Here is a 16,637-nt window from a genome sequence, read left to right as displayed (position 1 = left end):
GCTAACGCTTCGGTGAAGCGCCAGAGACATGTTACGACGTTAAAGGTGCTATATAAATGCAAGGTGTTGATCATTGCGTCCGGCTCAACGTGGATTGTATCCATTCTACAGAATTACATATTTTTAAGACAGTTATGAAGTAGGGTGGGAGGAGGCTCATGTGGAGCATAAACGGCATAGACCAGTTGGGCCGAAAGGCCTGTTCCTATGCTGTAAATACTATGTAAAACTCTGCAGCAAATCACTTGTGGTGTTGTCCACGGACAATATCACCATATTCCAATGGAGCGTGGCTCACCACATGAGAATCCTTCATGGGGGCTGACGTAAAAAAACTACTAGGCACTTGGTTTTACAACATGGAGGTCTAGTTGTGTCCTTCACTAGTTCCCGTTAAGAATGTCCTGCGCAAGCTGGGCCCGTGCCAGAGTATTTATACTCTCCCTGGACAGCGCCACCCGCAGGCCGCTCAGTATTATTTCATAAGTCTTTCTTTCATGAATGACTGATTCATGTCAGGGGCTACCGAGTGTAATATATCCAAGTTTGCCGACGATACAAAGCTGGGTGGGAATGTAAGCTGTGAGGAGGACGCAAAGGGATATAGACAGGTTAAGTGAGTGGGCAAGAACATGGCAGATGGAGTATAATGTGGGGAAATGTGAAGTTAGCCACTTTGGTAAGAAAAATAGAAAAGCAGAATATTTCTTAAAAGGAGAGAGACTGGGAAATGTTGGTGTTCAGGGGGACCTGGGTGTCCTTGTAGAAGAATCACAAAATTAACATGCATGTACAGCAAGCAATTGGGAAACAAATGTACGTTAGCTTTTATTACAAAGGGATTGGAGTACAAGAGTAAAGAAGTTTTAGTTCAATTATACAGGGCTTTGGTGAGACCACACCTGGAGTACAGTTTTGGTCTCCTTACCTAAGGAAGGATACACTTGCCATAGAGGGAGTGCAACAAAGGTTCACTAGACTGATTCCTGGGATTGTCCTACAAGGAGAGATTGAGTAGACTCGGCCTAAATTTCCTCGAGTTTAAAAGAATGAGAGGTGATCTCATTGAAACGTATAAAATTCTTAAGGGGCCTGACAGGCCAGATGCTGAGAGGATGTTTCGCCTGGCTGGGGAGACTAGAACTAGGGGGCATAGTCAGCCCTAGACAGCCATTTAGGACTGAGATGAGGAGAAATTTCTTCACTCAGAGGGTGGTGAATTTTTGGAATTCTCTACCGCGGAGGGGCTGTGGATGCTCAGTCGTTGAGTAAATTTAAGACAGAGATCGATAGATTTTTTGCATTCGAAGGTAAGGGATATGGAGATAGTGCAGGAGGGTGAAGTTGAGGTAGAAGATCAGCCATGATCTTACTGAATGGCGGAGCAGGCTCGAGAGGCCGAATTGCCGACTATTTCTTATGTTTAGAACAAATTCATTAACATTTACAGGAAACTTTGGTTTATCCGGAGGTTATATGTCCGGAATACTCGATCTAACGGCAAAAATCAGGAGCTGTTTTCTATGTTTTTTTTTAGTTCTCGTTGCTTTTTTTCCCCCCCAGTCAAGCACTGCAAGGTCTGTAGCTATAGCAACAGCTTCAGCTACAGACGCTTGCAGCTGCAGCTGACTGTTTTGAAGCTGCAACAGGGTTTGTTGATTCACACGGAGCTTCTCAGTTCCTATGTTTAAACATTAACTCTGGTATGTCCGGCACTTTTGATGTTACGGCACCAGCTCGGTCCCGTCGGTGCCGGATATCAGAAAGTTTCCTGTATATGGTGCCTAATCAATCCTCAGGTTGCCGCAGTGTTTCACTAATGAATTCCTCTGAAGTGTGATCATTGTACAGAGCCTTGGTGAGACCCCCTCTGGAGTACAGCGTTCAGTCCTGGGCACCGCACCTCACCTCAGGAAGGATGTATTGGCCTTGGAGGGGGTGCAGCGCAGATTCACCAGAATGATGATGTGGCCTAAATTATGAGGACAGGTTGCATGAACTGGGCTTGTAGTCCCTTGATTTTAGAAGGTTGGGGGGTGATTTCATTGAGGGGTTTAAAATGATAAAGGGATTCGATAATGTAGGGATACAGGATTCAATTTCCTCTGGTGAGGGAATCCAGAACAAGAGGCACAATCTTAAAATTAGAGCTAGGCCGTTTATGAAAGAAATCAGGAACCACTCTTTCCACACAAAGGGTAGTGGAAATCTGGAATTCTCTCCCCCAAAAGGCTGTGGATACTGGGGCTCAACTTCTAGATCGATTAGCAACAGATTTTTGTTGGGTAAGGACTTCAAGGGATATGGAGCAAAGGCGGATAAGTGGGAGTTACGGTGTTAATCCGCCATGATCTGATTGAATGACGGAACAGGCTCAAGGGGGCGGAACGGCTTACTCCTGGTCCTATGATCCATCCAATCCCTACACACCCTTCCTCCTTCCTGTGTCGATCGCACTGTCTCCTATTCTAACTCGTTCCTTCCCAGGACCTGAAAACTGTGGAGCGCCTTCGCTCCCTCAGTCTAACTATGCTCCGACAATCTAGCAGCGTTCTCGACCACGGTGACTGATGTTCAACGAGGTGCCCCAATATATTAAGACTCGTCTCACCTGGCAGAGGAAGGAGCTCCTTAAACCTGGCACAAAGCGCCTGATATTCACACGTTTTCATGGGATTCACTTCAGGAGGTGGTGTCCAGCACAGATTCTCCTTGATACCTGGGAAAGAAGAGCAGAGCAGAGATCTCAGTGGGTGAACCATTGGAGACAAGGTACGGGGGATGGGGGAGGCAGATGGGGAGGCAACAGTGGCGAATGGGCAGTTGGATGCCCGGAGGAGACGGAATTGAGCCGCGAGGCTCGCCCCATCAGATAGCCCGCTGGCATTCACCGCGTACGTCAGCCGTGGTTCAGTGGGTAGCACTCTCGCCTCGCAGTCAGAAGGTTGTGGGTTCATGTTCCACTCCAGAGACTATTTCGAAGAAGAGCTTGGGGGGGGGGGGGGGGGGGTTCTCCCCGGTGTGCCCTGGCCAATCAACATCACTAAAACATATTAACTGGTCATTATCACATTGCTGTTTGTGGGAGCTTGCTGTGCGCAAATCGGCTGCAGTGTTTCCTACATTACGACAGTGACTGCAGTCCAAAAATACATCATTGGCTGCAAAGCTTTTTGGGACGTCCTGAAGGTCGTGAAAGGTGCTAAACAAATGCAAGTCTTTCTTTCTTTTGCCCTGGCCGGAGAAATAATGGTTTGTGCAGATAGTTCAGGGTTAAATGAAAGGTTCATGAGGCTGAAACGATGCTCCTCTATTGCCACCCACACCAAAAGGTCATCTGAAACCAAACACATCGGGACCACATTCACTTACCATCAACCACATCGGCCTTTTCCACATCACCTTGGCAACGTAAATGGCCGCCGTCCCCACCTATGGCCATGACATCATTGGTCACTATGGTAACCTGCCAGACATTAAGACGCATTAGTCTCGGGGCATCCTGAGATTTAGATTGAGAGCGCGACTTAGCATTTTCCCCCCAAAATTTGGGACTTAAAGCGAGGGAGGTTACGAAGGAAATGGAACTTTAGTTTTGACCCATTGTCAGAAATCCCAATCAAAACCACAAGTTAGATACAGAGGGTTTTAAAGGAAGCAGATGAGCAAACTGCAGATACTTGAACCAGAATCTTTCAAAGCTCTCTCAATTCAGAAATTGTCGCGTTAGATTGTAAAATTGCAAATCTAAGCCCATTATTTAAGAAATGTGAGAGAGAAAAACCATGAATTTATAGCTAGTGTAATATCTGTTGTGGGGAAGTTATTGGAATCTATAATTAAGGACAGAGTGACTGAGCACTTAAGAGAAACTTGAGCTGATTAGAGAGAGGCCACATGGATTTGTAAAGGGTAGGTCGTGTCTAACAAATTTTTTGAGGAAGTATAAAGTAGCAGACAAGGGAATGTCTATGGATTTGGTTTATATGGACTTCCAGAAGGCATTCAATAAGGTTCCACACAAGAGACTGTTGGCTAAAATTAAAGTTCATGGATTTGATGGCAAATTATTGACCTGGTTAGGTGGTAGAAGACAGAGACGGGATAATGGGTATGTACTCAAATTGGAAGGAAATGACGTGGTGTCCCACAAGGATCTGTGCTGGGACCTCAACTATACACTATATTTATTCATGACTAAGATAATACAATAGAGAGCCATATATCCGAGTCTGCCGATGATTGGTGGTATAGTAAGTAAATGTAAGAAGTCACACAACACCAGGTTATAGTCCAACAGTTTTATTTGAAATCACAAGCTTTCGGAGCGCTGCTCCTTCATCAGGTGAAGTGGAGAGATGCATAAAGACACAGCTTATATAGTCAGAGAATAATGTCAGATGATTACAGGTAATCTTTCTAACTGCCATTTATCACACCTCGGCAGAGAGATAATCACAGCAATCAAAGGCGTGAATGGTGTTCAAACAGGTTAGTCAGGAAAACATTACATCAAAGAACAATGAGGTGGGGTCACAAGGGGTCAAATGTTGCAGATGCTGGGGTCTGTATGAAAAACAAAAAAAAGACAAAAAAACATTTTTTTTGCTGGTAATCACAGCAGGTCCGGTCGCATCTGTGTAGAGAGAACAAGCCAACGACGACGCGAGTCAGGAGTCTGACTAACCTGTTTGGACACCATTCACACCTTTGATTGCTGTGATTATCTCTCTGCCGAGGTGTGATAAATGGCAGTTAGAAAGATTACCTGTAATCATCTGGCATTATTCTCTGACTATATAAGCTGTGTCTTTATGCATCTCTCCACTTCACCTGATGAAGGAGCAGCGCTCCGAATGCTTGTGATTTCAAATAAAACTGTTGGACTATAACCTGGTGTTGTGTGACTTCTTACATTTGTCCACCCCAGTCCAACACCAGCATCTCCACACCATGTATAGTAAGTAGTGTGAGATGGGAGCATAAAATTACAAAGAGACATTGATAGATTAAGCGAGTGGGCGAGACTGTGGCAGATGGATTTCAATGCAGGTAGGTGCGAGGTCATCCATTTTGGACCAAAAAAAGGATAATTCGAGTGTTATTTAAATGGCGAAAAGCTAGGAACAGTGGAGGTCCAGAGAGATTTAGGGGTCCATGTACACAGATCACTAAAATGTAGCGGTCAGGTACAAAAAATAATCAAAAAGGCTAATGGAATATTAACATTTATACCTAGAGGGCTAGAATGCAAAGGGTAGGAGGTTTTACTACAGCTACCCAAAGCCCTGGTTGGACCAAATCTGGAGTACTGTGTACAGTTCTGGGCACCGCACCATAGAAAGGATATATTGACCTCGAAAGGAGTGCAGCACAGATTCACCAGAATGTTACCAGGGCTCCAAGGGTTGGATTATGATAAGAGATTACATAAACTAGGCTTGTATTCCCTGGAATATAGAAGGTTAAGGGGTGAAGTGATTGAGGTTTTTAGGATTTTGAAAGGAATTGAGAGGGTAGATGGAAACTTTGTTGGGGGAGTCGAGGACAAGGGGACATAACCTTAAAATCCTAGCCAGGCCATTCAGGAGAGAAGTTAGGAAACACTTCTTCACACAAAAGGATGACAGAAATGTGGAACCCCCTTCCACAAAAAGCAGTAGATGCCACCTCGATTAATAATTTTAAATCTGTGATCGATAAATCTTTGCTGACAGGGGTATTAAGGGATATGGAGCCGAGACGGGTGGATGGAGCCAAGATACGGATCAGCCATGATCTCATTGAATGGCAGAATAGGCTCAAGGGGCTGAATGGCCTCCTCCTGTTCCTATGAGTGAAGACATTGAGATTGTATATAATGGGAGCGATTGGGAGGGGGTTGGTCCATTGAGATTGTATATAATGGGGGCTGGTCCATTGAGTTGTATATAATGGGAGTGATTGGGAGGGGGTTGGTCCATTGAGATTGTATATAATGGGAGCGATTGGGAGGGGGTTGGTCCATTGAGATTGTATATAATGGGAGTGATTGGGAGGGGGTTGGTCCATTGAGATTATATATAATGGGGGCTGGTCTATTGAGATTGTATATAATGGGAGTGATTGGGAGGGGGTTGGTCCATTGAGATTCAGTTCAGTTTAGTGAAGAAGATTCCAGGCCTCCCCGCTCTAACACAGCGGAGCCACTCACCTGTTCACACTGGCCGTACAGGTCAATGACTACGAAACACGGGTTGGGAATGTCTTGGGCAGCCGCACCTTGGTCCATTCCATTCACAAACAGGTGCAGACTGTGTGTGTTGTCCACCAGGAGTCCAAGAACGGTTCCCTCGGGGCACGTGTCCAGGTTGGGGCCATAATTGTCACAAATCTAACAAAACAAAAATCAGGGAAGAAATAAACACACACCATACACAACTCTGGAATGCCCTTTATTTCATGGGTTACATTGGCCAACAGTTAAGCAGTCACGCCCCACTGGCATCACCAACTGTGCTACTGAGCTTCACAGACCAATAAGGATGCCTGGGGCAATTTCCAATCTGTGCCCAGTAGGGAATAGAGAATCTTAGCTATGAGGAAAGACTGGGTCTGTTTTCCTTGGAACAGAGGAGGCTGAGGGGAGACCTTATTGAGGTGTATAAAATTATGAGGGGCATAGATAAATTGGATAGAAAGGACCTATTTCCCTTAGCAGAGGGGTCAAAAACCAGGAGGCACAGAGTTAAAGTAATTGGTGGAAGGTTTAGTGGGGATTTGAGGGGAAATTTCTTCACCCAGAGGTTGTGGGGGTCTGGAACTCACTGCCTGAAAGGGTGGGAGAGGCAGGAACTCTCACCATATTTAAAAAGTACTCGGATGTGCACTTGGGATGCTGTAACCTGCAGGGCTACGGACCAAGAGCTGGATAGCTCTTTGTTGGCCGGCGCGGACACGATGGGCCGAAATGGCCTCCTTCCATGCTGCAACTTATGATCCTAACCGATAGAATCTTACAGCACAGAAGGAGGCCATTCGGCCCATCGTGCCTGCGCGGGCTCTTTGAACGAGCTCTCCAATTAGTCCCACTCCCCCCTCACACTTTCCCCATAGCCCTGCAAATTTTTCCCCCGCAAGTATTTTCCCAATTCCCTTTTGAATTGAATCAGTTTTCAAACCAGTGCATTCCAAATTATAATACAGGTAACTCGCTGTGTAGAATTCCCCATTTGATTTATTAGTGACTATCTTCTATTTATGGTTGCTAGTTTTGGACTGCCCTACATCACTTCTCTGCTTTTCAATTCTATCCCTCTAGAAATGAACCCCAATGCTTGGTTTGCTTTTTTTTTTTTTTTTTAAATGGCCTCGTTAACTTGTGTCGCTACTTTGAGCGATTTGTGCACGTGTGGTTTGAAGAGGAACGTACTGGGCAGGGGGAACAAAACACGGCTCACAAGTCAAGTCATCTTTCCTGAACCACACATGCCAGGAGGGTCCAAGATACAAGCTGCGTAGAGTCTTGCTAGTGCAATAGCTGGGGCACCACATCCAGCCTGAGTGGTTTTGAGTTAGGGAAAGATCGTTAAAAATATATAAAAGCACAATACTGCGGACGCTGGAAATCTGAAAGGGTCTGAAAAAGTTCTGACGAAGGGTCATCGACCTGAAACGTCAACTCTGTTATGATAAATTGACCCTTAGTGTTAGGGGGATTAAATACGTGGGGTTACGGGGATAGGGTGGGATATGTGTTGGTATAGGGGTTATGGGGATCGGGTGGGATATGTGTCGGTGCAGGCTCGATGGGCCGAAATGGCCTCTATCTGCACTGTGGGGTTTCTGTGATGCTGCCTGACCTGCTGAGTATTTCCAGCATGTCCTGTTTTTATTAAAAAAACATATTTATGTGTGTGAGGGTTCCTGCTGCTTGTAAGAACGTAGATGTTGTTTTTAACTGGAACAAAGACAGAACGGCTAATGTAGGAATTCTGGTTAAACCACGAGATCAGAATTGGTTTAAACTGTGGGGTCACAGATCCTGCCTTTTGATCACAGTGACACTTCAGGAATAGCAAAGATAAGAAGCAAAGGTGAAGGGGGGAGGGGGGGGGGAAGAGACACCTGGTGGGACACGTCGGGACTGGGAGGAGGGCGGGGGGGAAAGTGGAGACCACGTCGGGACTGGTGGGGTGGGAAAACGACAAACCACGTTGGGAGCACATCGGGACCCGGGGGGGGGGGGGGGGGGGGCGAGGGCGAACGGGAACCACGTCGGTACTGGGAGATAACACATAGAAACATAGAAGATCGGAGCAGGAGTAGGCCATTCAGCCCCTCGAGCCTGCTCCGCCATTCAATGCGATCATGGCTGATCATCCAAACTCAGTACCCTGTCACTGCTTTCTCCCCATATCCCTTGATCCCTTTAGCCTTAAGAAATATATCCAACTCCTTCTTGAATATATTTAATGAATTGGCCTCCACTGCCTTCTGTGGTAGAGAATTCCACAGGTTCACCACTCTCTGGGTGAAGAAATTCCTCCTCATCCTTATCCTTAGACTATGACCCCTAGTTCTGGACTCCCCGGCCATCAGGAACATCCTTCCTGCATCTAGTCTGTCCAAGCCTGACAGAATTTTATAGGTTTCGATGAGATCCCCTCTCAATCTTCTAAACTCCAGTGAGTACAAGCCCAATCTCTCCTCATACGTCATTCCTGCCATCCCAGGTATTAGCCTGGTGAATCTTCACTGCACTCCTTCCATGGCAAGAACGTCCTTCCTCAGATAAGGCGACCAAAACTGCACACAATACTCAAGGTGCGGTCTCACCAAGGCCCTGTACAACTGCAGCAAGACATCCTTGTTCCTGTACTCAAACCCTCTCGCTACGAAGGCCAACATACCATTTGCCTTCTTAACCGCCTGCTGCACCTGCATGCTTACCTTCAGCGACTGGTGCACAAGAACACCCAGGTCTCTTTGCACTTCCCCTTCTCCCAATCTATTGCCATTCAAATAACAATCTGCCTTCCTGTTTTTGCCACCAAAATGGATAACCTCACATTTATCCACATTATATTGCATCTGCCATGTTTCTGCCCAATCACCCAACCTGTCCAAATCGTACTGGTGTTGCACAACATCCACCTCACAGCATACCTCCCACCCAGCCTTGTGTTGTCTGCAAATTTGGAGATATACGAATAAGGAGATAACATTAAAATGTAGCAAGAATCAGACAATGTATGTTTGTTTTTAAAATGGTAAAGAAAGAGCAATACAAAACAAATCAGTTAGGAGCTTCAACTCCCTTCAAGCATCCTGAACGGCCTGGACAGGAAATCGCTCACGATTCCCGTGGAGTTCTTTACGCGCGAGTATCTAGATGTAGGACTCCTTGTACTGCTCTGAATGTAGTCATAAAATGAACGTTTTGAAACAATAATAAATCTAGTTAATGGTCCGACATATTACTGTCTCTAGCTTTGATGATCCGGTTATTAAAAGAATAAGGATTATCCAGCACGCTGCAAGAGCGGATGTTGACTGCGCTACAGAATCAGGCCAGGGCCTTTGGGGTGAGGGAGGACAAGCGTAGCAATGGAAAGCTCATCGTTCTCACCTTTAAGGAATTATGAAACACAGAGTCCCTCTGGATCAGCCAAGCAGAACGTTTGATCGAGGAGGCCGTGCCCGGGAAATTAAACCTCTCGGGGCAATTTCCAATCACGCCCAATGAGAGTGAAGAGGTCCACTGCGAGTTTAAACGATCAATCTGAATCTGAGGAGAAATACGTAAAAAAAAAACACACATAATTAATGGTTTTCTACACTCCTGATCACTATCCTCTGGTGACCAGAACAAGAGGGCATGATCTTAAGATTAGAGCTAAGCCGTGCAACGAGTGAAATCAAGAAGCAATCTTTCCACACAAACAGTAAATCTGGAACTCTCTTCCCCAAAGGGCTGTGGATGCCGGGGCTTTTCAAGACTTTAGATTGATAAATTTGTTGGGTCGGGGCTAAGGCGAGTAAATTGGAGTTCAGATACAGAACAGCCGTGATCTAATTAAATGGCGGAACAGGCCCGGGGGAAGCCTGAATGGCCTCCTCCTGCTGCGACTGTGTTTGTTTCAGCGCTTCGGAGGGGTGAAGCTGAACCACACTGATCGGCGAGTCCCAGATTCAATGTGTTGTGCCAGCTGATCTCAACCATGGAAGCAGTTGGGTTGCTGCAATTGGCCCCAGCGGCCATGGGCTAGAGAGGGAAGAGGAGGCTTCCCACTCCTGATCACACTTCATTGAATCCTGTCAGAACGTGTGCACACGCTGGCTGAGAATTGGATTAATAAATACTTGAAGGGAACACATTTGCAGGGCTATGGGGAAAGTGCAGGAGAGTGGGGTTAATTGGGTCGCTCTGCCAAAGAGCCAGCACAGGCAGGATGGGCCGAACGGCCTCCTTCTGTGCTGTATGGTTCTATAGGTTTGGAACCAAACCGGATGGCTTGAGTTTTGCTCTCATGCAGTTGCAGCAAGTTCCGTTCATTTGTTCCTTGATCTGACTGCAGAATGGTGGTCATGGAGCAGAGGTTAGTGGCAGAGGCAGAACAGCAATGCGAAAATGACAAGATCATCTTTTTTTAAATGGTGTTGATTGAGGGATAAACATTGGCCCAGGACACCAGGGAGAACTCCCCTGATCATCTTCGAAATAGTGGCCGTGGGATCTTGGACGTCCACCTGAGAGCGCAGATGGGGGCCTCGGTTTAATCTGAAAGACGGGGCCTCCGACAGTGCAGCGTTCCCTCAGTACTGCACTGGGAGTGTCGGCCTGGATTTTTGTGGGGATTGAAGGAGCAGGAGGCGAGCTTGGTAAAGGCTGGGGGGGGGGGGGGGGGGCGAGATGGAGGGGAAGCTGATTGGGGGTTGAGCTGAAAAAATGGCATCAATGGCGTTGGGATGGGGAGTATCTGGGATCGTCAGCCTAGACTTTCTGCTCAAGTCGCTGGAGTGGTCCTTGAACCCACGAACTTCTGACTCAAAGAGGAGACACACCGGGACCTCTACCGTGTTGAAAGGAGACGGCCGAGCGGGGGCCTCACGGACTAGTGTACGGTATGAAATAGTGCAGATGAGCACTGCTTCAGAGTAAAGCAAGACAATGAAATATGGGGAGCAAAAGGCTAAAAAGTGGTCAATTGAAGACAGATACTGGGAAGAACTTCCCAATGCCAGAGACTCCGGAAGCTCATCAGGGCAGGATAAGTGGAGGCAAGAACCCTAGGCTCACACGAGATCCAGTTGGGCAGGTGGGATTAAATTATCAAGGGTCTGGCCAGCCAAGAGGGCCCGAATGGCCTCCCTTGCCTGTATTTATCTCCTGAGCATGACTGGGCATGGAGCCCTCACCACTGACACTTGGACACTGGCTACACTCGGCCGACAGCTCAATGCTGAGGTAAAGGTGGCCGCCCGCCCGCATCCCGCGCCCACCGTTACCTGAAAGAGCAGTTGCCGGGGCAACGGCTGGGCGGATGCCACCACGCCCTGGTTGTAGCTGGCCACCCGGGTGGCGGTGTGGCCATCGTTGGACAACAAGATGTTCCTGCCGTGGTTCTCCATGAACTCTGTGGTCGCCATGAAAACCGACGCCTCATTCTCACACTGAAAGAGAAGGAGCATCCGATTAATAAGGTGCGTGGAGCTGTCCAGGCTGAAACAAACGTGTTACAATACACCAATCCCCAACCTACACCCACCCCGCTCAGCCTCAGTCATATCAACAACACCTCTCTAACTGAATCGGTATGTTCCACCTTCTTTTGGGGGAGATGAGAGGGGTGGGGCGCTCAAACTGAGCGATGTTACTGCCAGGGAATGTAACATTTTCCATTCCAGGCCTCAAACACCCCCAGGGCAGGTACAGCACGGGTTAGATACAGAGTAAAGCTCCCTCTACACTGTCCCATCAAGCACTTTTAGGGCAGGTACAGCACGGCTTAGATACAGAGTAAAGCTCCCTCTACACTGTCCCATCAAACACTCCCAGGGCAGGTACAGCATGGGTTAGATACAGAGTAAAGCTCCCTCTACACTGTCCCATCAAACACTCCCAGGGCAGGTACAGCACGGGTTAGATACAGAGTAAAGCTCCCTCTACACTGTCCCATCAAACACTCCCAGGGCAGGTACAGCACGGGTTAGATACAGAGTAAAGCTCCCTCTACACTGTCCCATCAAACACTCCCAGGGCAGGTACAGCACGGGTTAGATACAGAGTAAAGCTCCCTCTACACTGTCCCATCAAACACTCCCAGGGCAGGTACAGCATGGGTTAGATACAGAGTAAAGCTCCCTCTACACTGTCCCATCAAACACTCCCAGGGCAGGTACAGCATGGGTTAGATACAGAGTAAATCTGCCTCTATTCCAACTCGGCTCCAATCACAGAAGAGTGCCCCTACTGCACCCCAGTGTGAAAGATTTCCAACTTGCGCCGAATAAGGGACCCATCCTTTCTAGGACTAGGATGTAGACTGCTAAGTTTTATGTAGGACTATAAAAGCCAGAAGAAACTTTTAACCCGGTGGTCTGGGATGTGTTTGAACCCAAGTCCGAGATGTCTGTTTATTTCTAAGTGGGGAGAAAAAAGGATTTGCATTCATATAGCACTTTGACACATCTCAAAAACTTGTGAAAGTGCTTCACATTTAGGGTGGTATTTTGAAGTGCAGTGACTGTCATGGAGACGGCCATTTTGTACACAGCACGATCCCACAAACTAGAGCGCGATGAACCAGCAGTTAATCTGTTCTTGGTGGATGAGGCAGGTGCGTTGGTCAGATCACCAGGAGTACTGCTTCCAATACTTCAATGGGATCGTTAACTCCCACCTGAACCTACCCTACTGAACAGGCAGACAGGGCATCCATTTTGCGTCTCACCCAAATGACAGCACCTCGAGGCAGTGTAGCACCCCCTCTGTACTGCGCTGGAGTGCGTAACTGGTGCACAGTTCTGGTCTCCATATTACAAAAAGGATAGAGTGGCACTGGAGAAAGTGCAAAAAAGATTTACAAGGGTGATACCAGAACCTAGAGGGTACAACTATCAGGAAAGAGTGAACAGGCTGGGCCTCTTTTCTCTAGAAAAGAGAAAACTGAGGGGGGGGTGACTCGAGATAGGCCTTTAAAATTATGGAAGGGTTTGATAGGGTAGATGTAGAGAAGATGTCTCCACTTGTGGAGGAATCAAACATTAGGGGCCGTAAATATATGATGGTCACTAATAAATCCAACAGGGGATTCAGAGAGTGGTGAGAATCTGGATCTCGCTACCATGGGGAGTGGTTGAGGCGAATAGCAGAGATGCATTTAAGGGGAAGCTCGATAAACACACGAGGGAGAAAGGAATCGAAGGTTGTGTTGATGGGGTGAGATGAAGAGGGGTGGGAGGAGGCTCGTGTGGAGTATAAACACTGGCATAGACCTGATGGGCCGAATGGCTGGTTTCTGTGCTCTAGAATTCTACGTAAATCTAGATCGGGGGGGAATCCCAGCTGCAGACCGTGGGCCACATTCAGCACCAAGCCATGGAAACACAAGCAATCAGCCCCCTTTGCGCTTATAATTCTTGTTTGTTGGCCTACTCCATGTGGGTTTTGTGGAGTTTTTGGAAAGGGCACTGCTGCCTCATTGGTAAATCCGAAATCAGAACCCATAAGATCCATTCGCATCAAAAATTTGAGGTATATTCAGACTAATGGGAGCACGGATTTAATTTTACACGTAGGCCCAAGGCTCATAGAAACATAGAAGATAGGAGTAGGCCATTCGGCCCCTCCAGCCTGCTCCACCATTCAATGCGATCATGGCTGATCATCCAAATTCAGTTCCTGTCCCTGCTTTCTCCCCATATCCCTTGATCCCTTTAGCCTTAAGAAATATATTCAACTCCTTCTTGAATATATTTAATGAATTGGCCTCAACTGCCTTGTGTGGTGGAGAATTCCACAGGTTCACCACTCTCTGGGTGAAGAAATTCCTCCTCATCTCTGTCCTAATTGGCTTACCCCTTATCCTTAGACTGTGACCCCTGGTTCTGGACTTCCCGACCATCGGGAACATCCTTCCTGCATCTAGTCTGTCTAGCCCTGTTAGAATTTTATAAGTTTCAATGAGATCCCCTCTCATTCTTTTAAACTCTAGCGAATTTAAGCCTAATCGACCCAATCTCTCCTCATACATCATTCCTGCCATCCCAGGTATCAGTCTGGTGAATCTTCGCTGCACTCCCTCCATGGCAAGAACATCCTTCCTCAGATAAGGCGACCAAAACTGCACACAATACTCAAGGTGTGGTCTCACCAAGGCCTTGTACAACTGCAGCAAGACATCCTTGTTCCTGTACTGGAATCCGTGGTTATGCGGCCCACAAGGACAAAAAGCTTGGACATCCCTTGCCTGGATTATACACTGGAGAGGGGCTTGAACCCACGATCTCATGATTCAGAGCCAAGCGTGCTACCAACTGAGCCAAGCAGACACCTTTCCCCCACCACCCCGCCCTGTTTATGGTACGCAACCAGCCCTGACCGGCAGTCCCTACAATGTCACGCCCACCCCTATCTAGCCAGGATTCAAACCCAGGGCCGTACGGTAAAAGGATATCGCTTTATGCAGCATCTCGACAACATCTCGGAAAAACTTGTACGCTTGGCGTACAATGAGGCCTTTATGGAGTGCAGCGACTGTCGTGGAGGCCAAAGTGGCAGCCATTTTGTGCACAGCACGATCCCACAAACTGCAAGGTGGTGAATGAGCAGGCCTCGCGTTTTTGTTTCCTTTTTAAACTCATGGGGCGGATCGGTGAGGGCAGTCGGGTTGCTTTGCCGGTGCCCCTTGCCGCAGAAGGTCAAGGGACAGAAGGGTCCCAACACCCACTATCCACCGACGTTGCCGGTTGTTGACCTTACTCGGGCTGGCAGAAGGCAGTGGGTCAGGGACGTTCTCCACAGGCAGGCAGAGAAGGATTAACCGGTTAGGTTATCGATAATGGGAGTCAGCCAAGGCAGCTGACGACTTTCTGGGGCAACGGTATGCTTTTGGATGAACGAGAGAGAATAATTTTTTTTAAAAACCCACAACTTTTACTTCATAAATACACGATTGGAAGAATGAGAGGGGATCTCATTGAAACGTATAAAATTCTGACAGTGCTAGACAGACTGGATGCAGGGAGGATGTTTCCCCTGACTGGGGGGGTCTAGAACAAGGGGTCACAGTCTCAGGATACGGGGTAGGACATTTAGGACTGAGAGGAGGAGAAATTTCTTCACTCAGAGGGTGGTGAACCTGTGGAATTCTCTACCACAGTAGGCTGTGGAGGCCAAGTCACTGAATATATTTAAGGAGGAGATAGATAGATTTCTAGACACAAAAGGCATCAAGGGGTATGGGGAGGGAGCGGGAATATGGTATTAAGATAGAGGATCAGCCATGATCATACTGAATGGCGGAGCAGGCTCGAAGGGCCTACTCCTGCTCCTATTTTTCTATGTTTTTAAGATAGTTACTAATAAATCCAATCGGCGAAATAAGGAGAAATTTCTTTACTCAGAGAGCGGTTAGAATGTGAAACTTGCTACCACAGGAAGTGGTTGAGGCAAACAATGTTCCCTTTAAGCCGTGCTCGACCGTCCAGTGCTCTGCGGCTCCTGCGCAGCCGGTTCACCGGATTTTAAGTAGGAAAAACGGTGCAGGCGCGGTAATTTGAATGGGTCGCGCACCCCCAAAAAAAAATTGAAGGGAACATTGGAGGCAAATAGCTTAGATGCTTTCAAAAAGGAAACGAGAAGTGTACATGGGAGGAAAGGGAATAGAAAGATATGCTGAAAGGCTGAGGTGAGGCAGGTGGAATGGAAGGAGCCTCGTGTGGAGTATCAACGCCAGCACAGAGTGGTTGGGCCGAACGGCCTGTTTCTGTTATGGCTATTCTAAGATTCCCTCGGAGACAGACAAAAGTTACATGGAGGGCGGAGGAACAACTAGGTAATAAATCATGGCACTCGCCCAATGGCTTGTGTACAACAGAAACATACAGGCTAGAAGGTCCCAGGTGCGATCCCCGGTCTGTGCTGAATCAGTCGATCACAGCTGGGGCAGGAGTTGGGGGTGGTCCAACAGGCCTCAGTGCTCCTGGGCTCCAGGGAGCAGAAAACGAGCCAGAGTCCCTGCTCCCGATCGCTATCCAGTGATTCCCTGCTGGAAAGTACGCACGAGTGTGTGGTTGTCGGGCGAGGGCAGGTTCGGGCCGGTCTGTGTCGCTCTCCGTGGCCGAGCGGCCCGCCGACCGTCAACTGTCCAGGCCTACACAGGAACAGCGGTCCCCCCGTGGGATGAGGTACCGGAAGGACGATCGGTGCCCGTGCAACTGCGTCCCAGTGAGAGAGTCAGTGCCTTCATGGAAGGAGAAGAGGAAAACAGAACACATCCTTTCCTTACAGGGCTCAGCTCTTCCTCCTCCTCGCTGCAGCTGTCCGACGACATCGAGGGCGGCTTCGTGCTCTCCGTCTCTTCCAGCGCGCTGGAGCTCACGATGGACACCGACACAACCTTACCGTACAAGTCTACGACCGCAAAAACATT

The 16,637-nt window shown here is 47.9% G+C and overlaps 1 protein-coding gene across 3 annotated transcripts in view; it reads right to left on the bottom strand.

Annotated features, from left to right (window-relative positions):
• Positions 1-16,637, bottom strand: part of neurl4 (neuralized E3 ubiquitin protein ligase 4) — a 115,637-nt gene that overhangs the window by 16,215 nt on the left and 82,785 nt on the right. For all 3 annotated transcript variants that reach the window (XM_085977285.1, XM_085977284.1, XM_085977286.1), the window contains exons 20-25: positions 16,494-16,637; positions 11,491-11,655; positions 9,611-9,769; positions 6,194-6,373; positions 3,373-3,466; positions 2,612-2,719 (exon numbers count right to left, since the gene is read on the bottom strand). In XM_085977285.1, the coding sequence (XP_085833411.1) occupies positions 2,612-2,719; positions 3,373-3,466; positions 6,194-6,373; positions 9,611-9,769; positions 11,491-11,655; positions 16,494-16,637 (850 nt within the window). The remainder of the gene's footprint in view (positions 1-2,611; positions 2,720-3,372; positions 3,467-6,193; positions 6,374-9,610; positions 9,770-11,490; positions 11,656-16,493) is intronic.

This window comes from Somniosus microcephalus, unplaced genomic scaffold (assembly GCF_052327205.1).
Source record: "Somniosus microcephalus isolate GS21.2 unplaced genomic scaffold, FLI_Smic_1.0 unresolved_chr4, whole genome shotgun sequence".
NCBI classification, from domain to species: Eukaryota; Metazoa; Chordata; class Chondrichthyes; order Squaliformes; family Somniosidae; genus Somniosus; species Somniosus microcephalus.
Note: the sequence above shows the minus strand (reverse complement) of the source record. Positions and strands in the feature narration are given on the sequence as shown.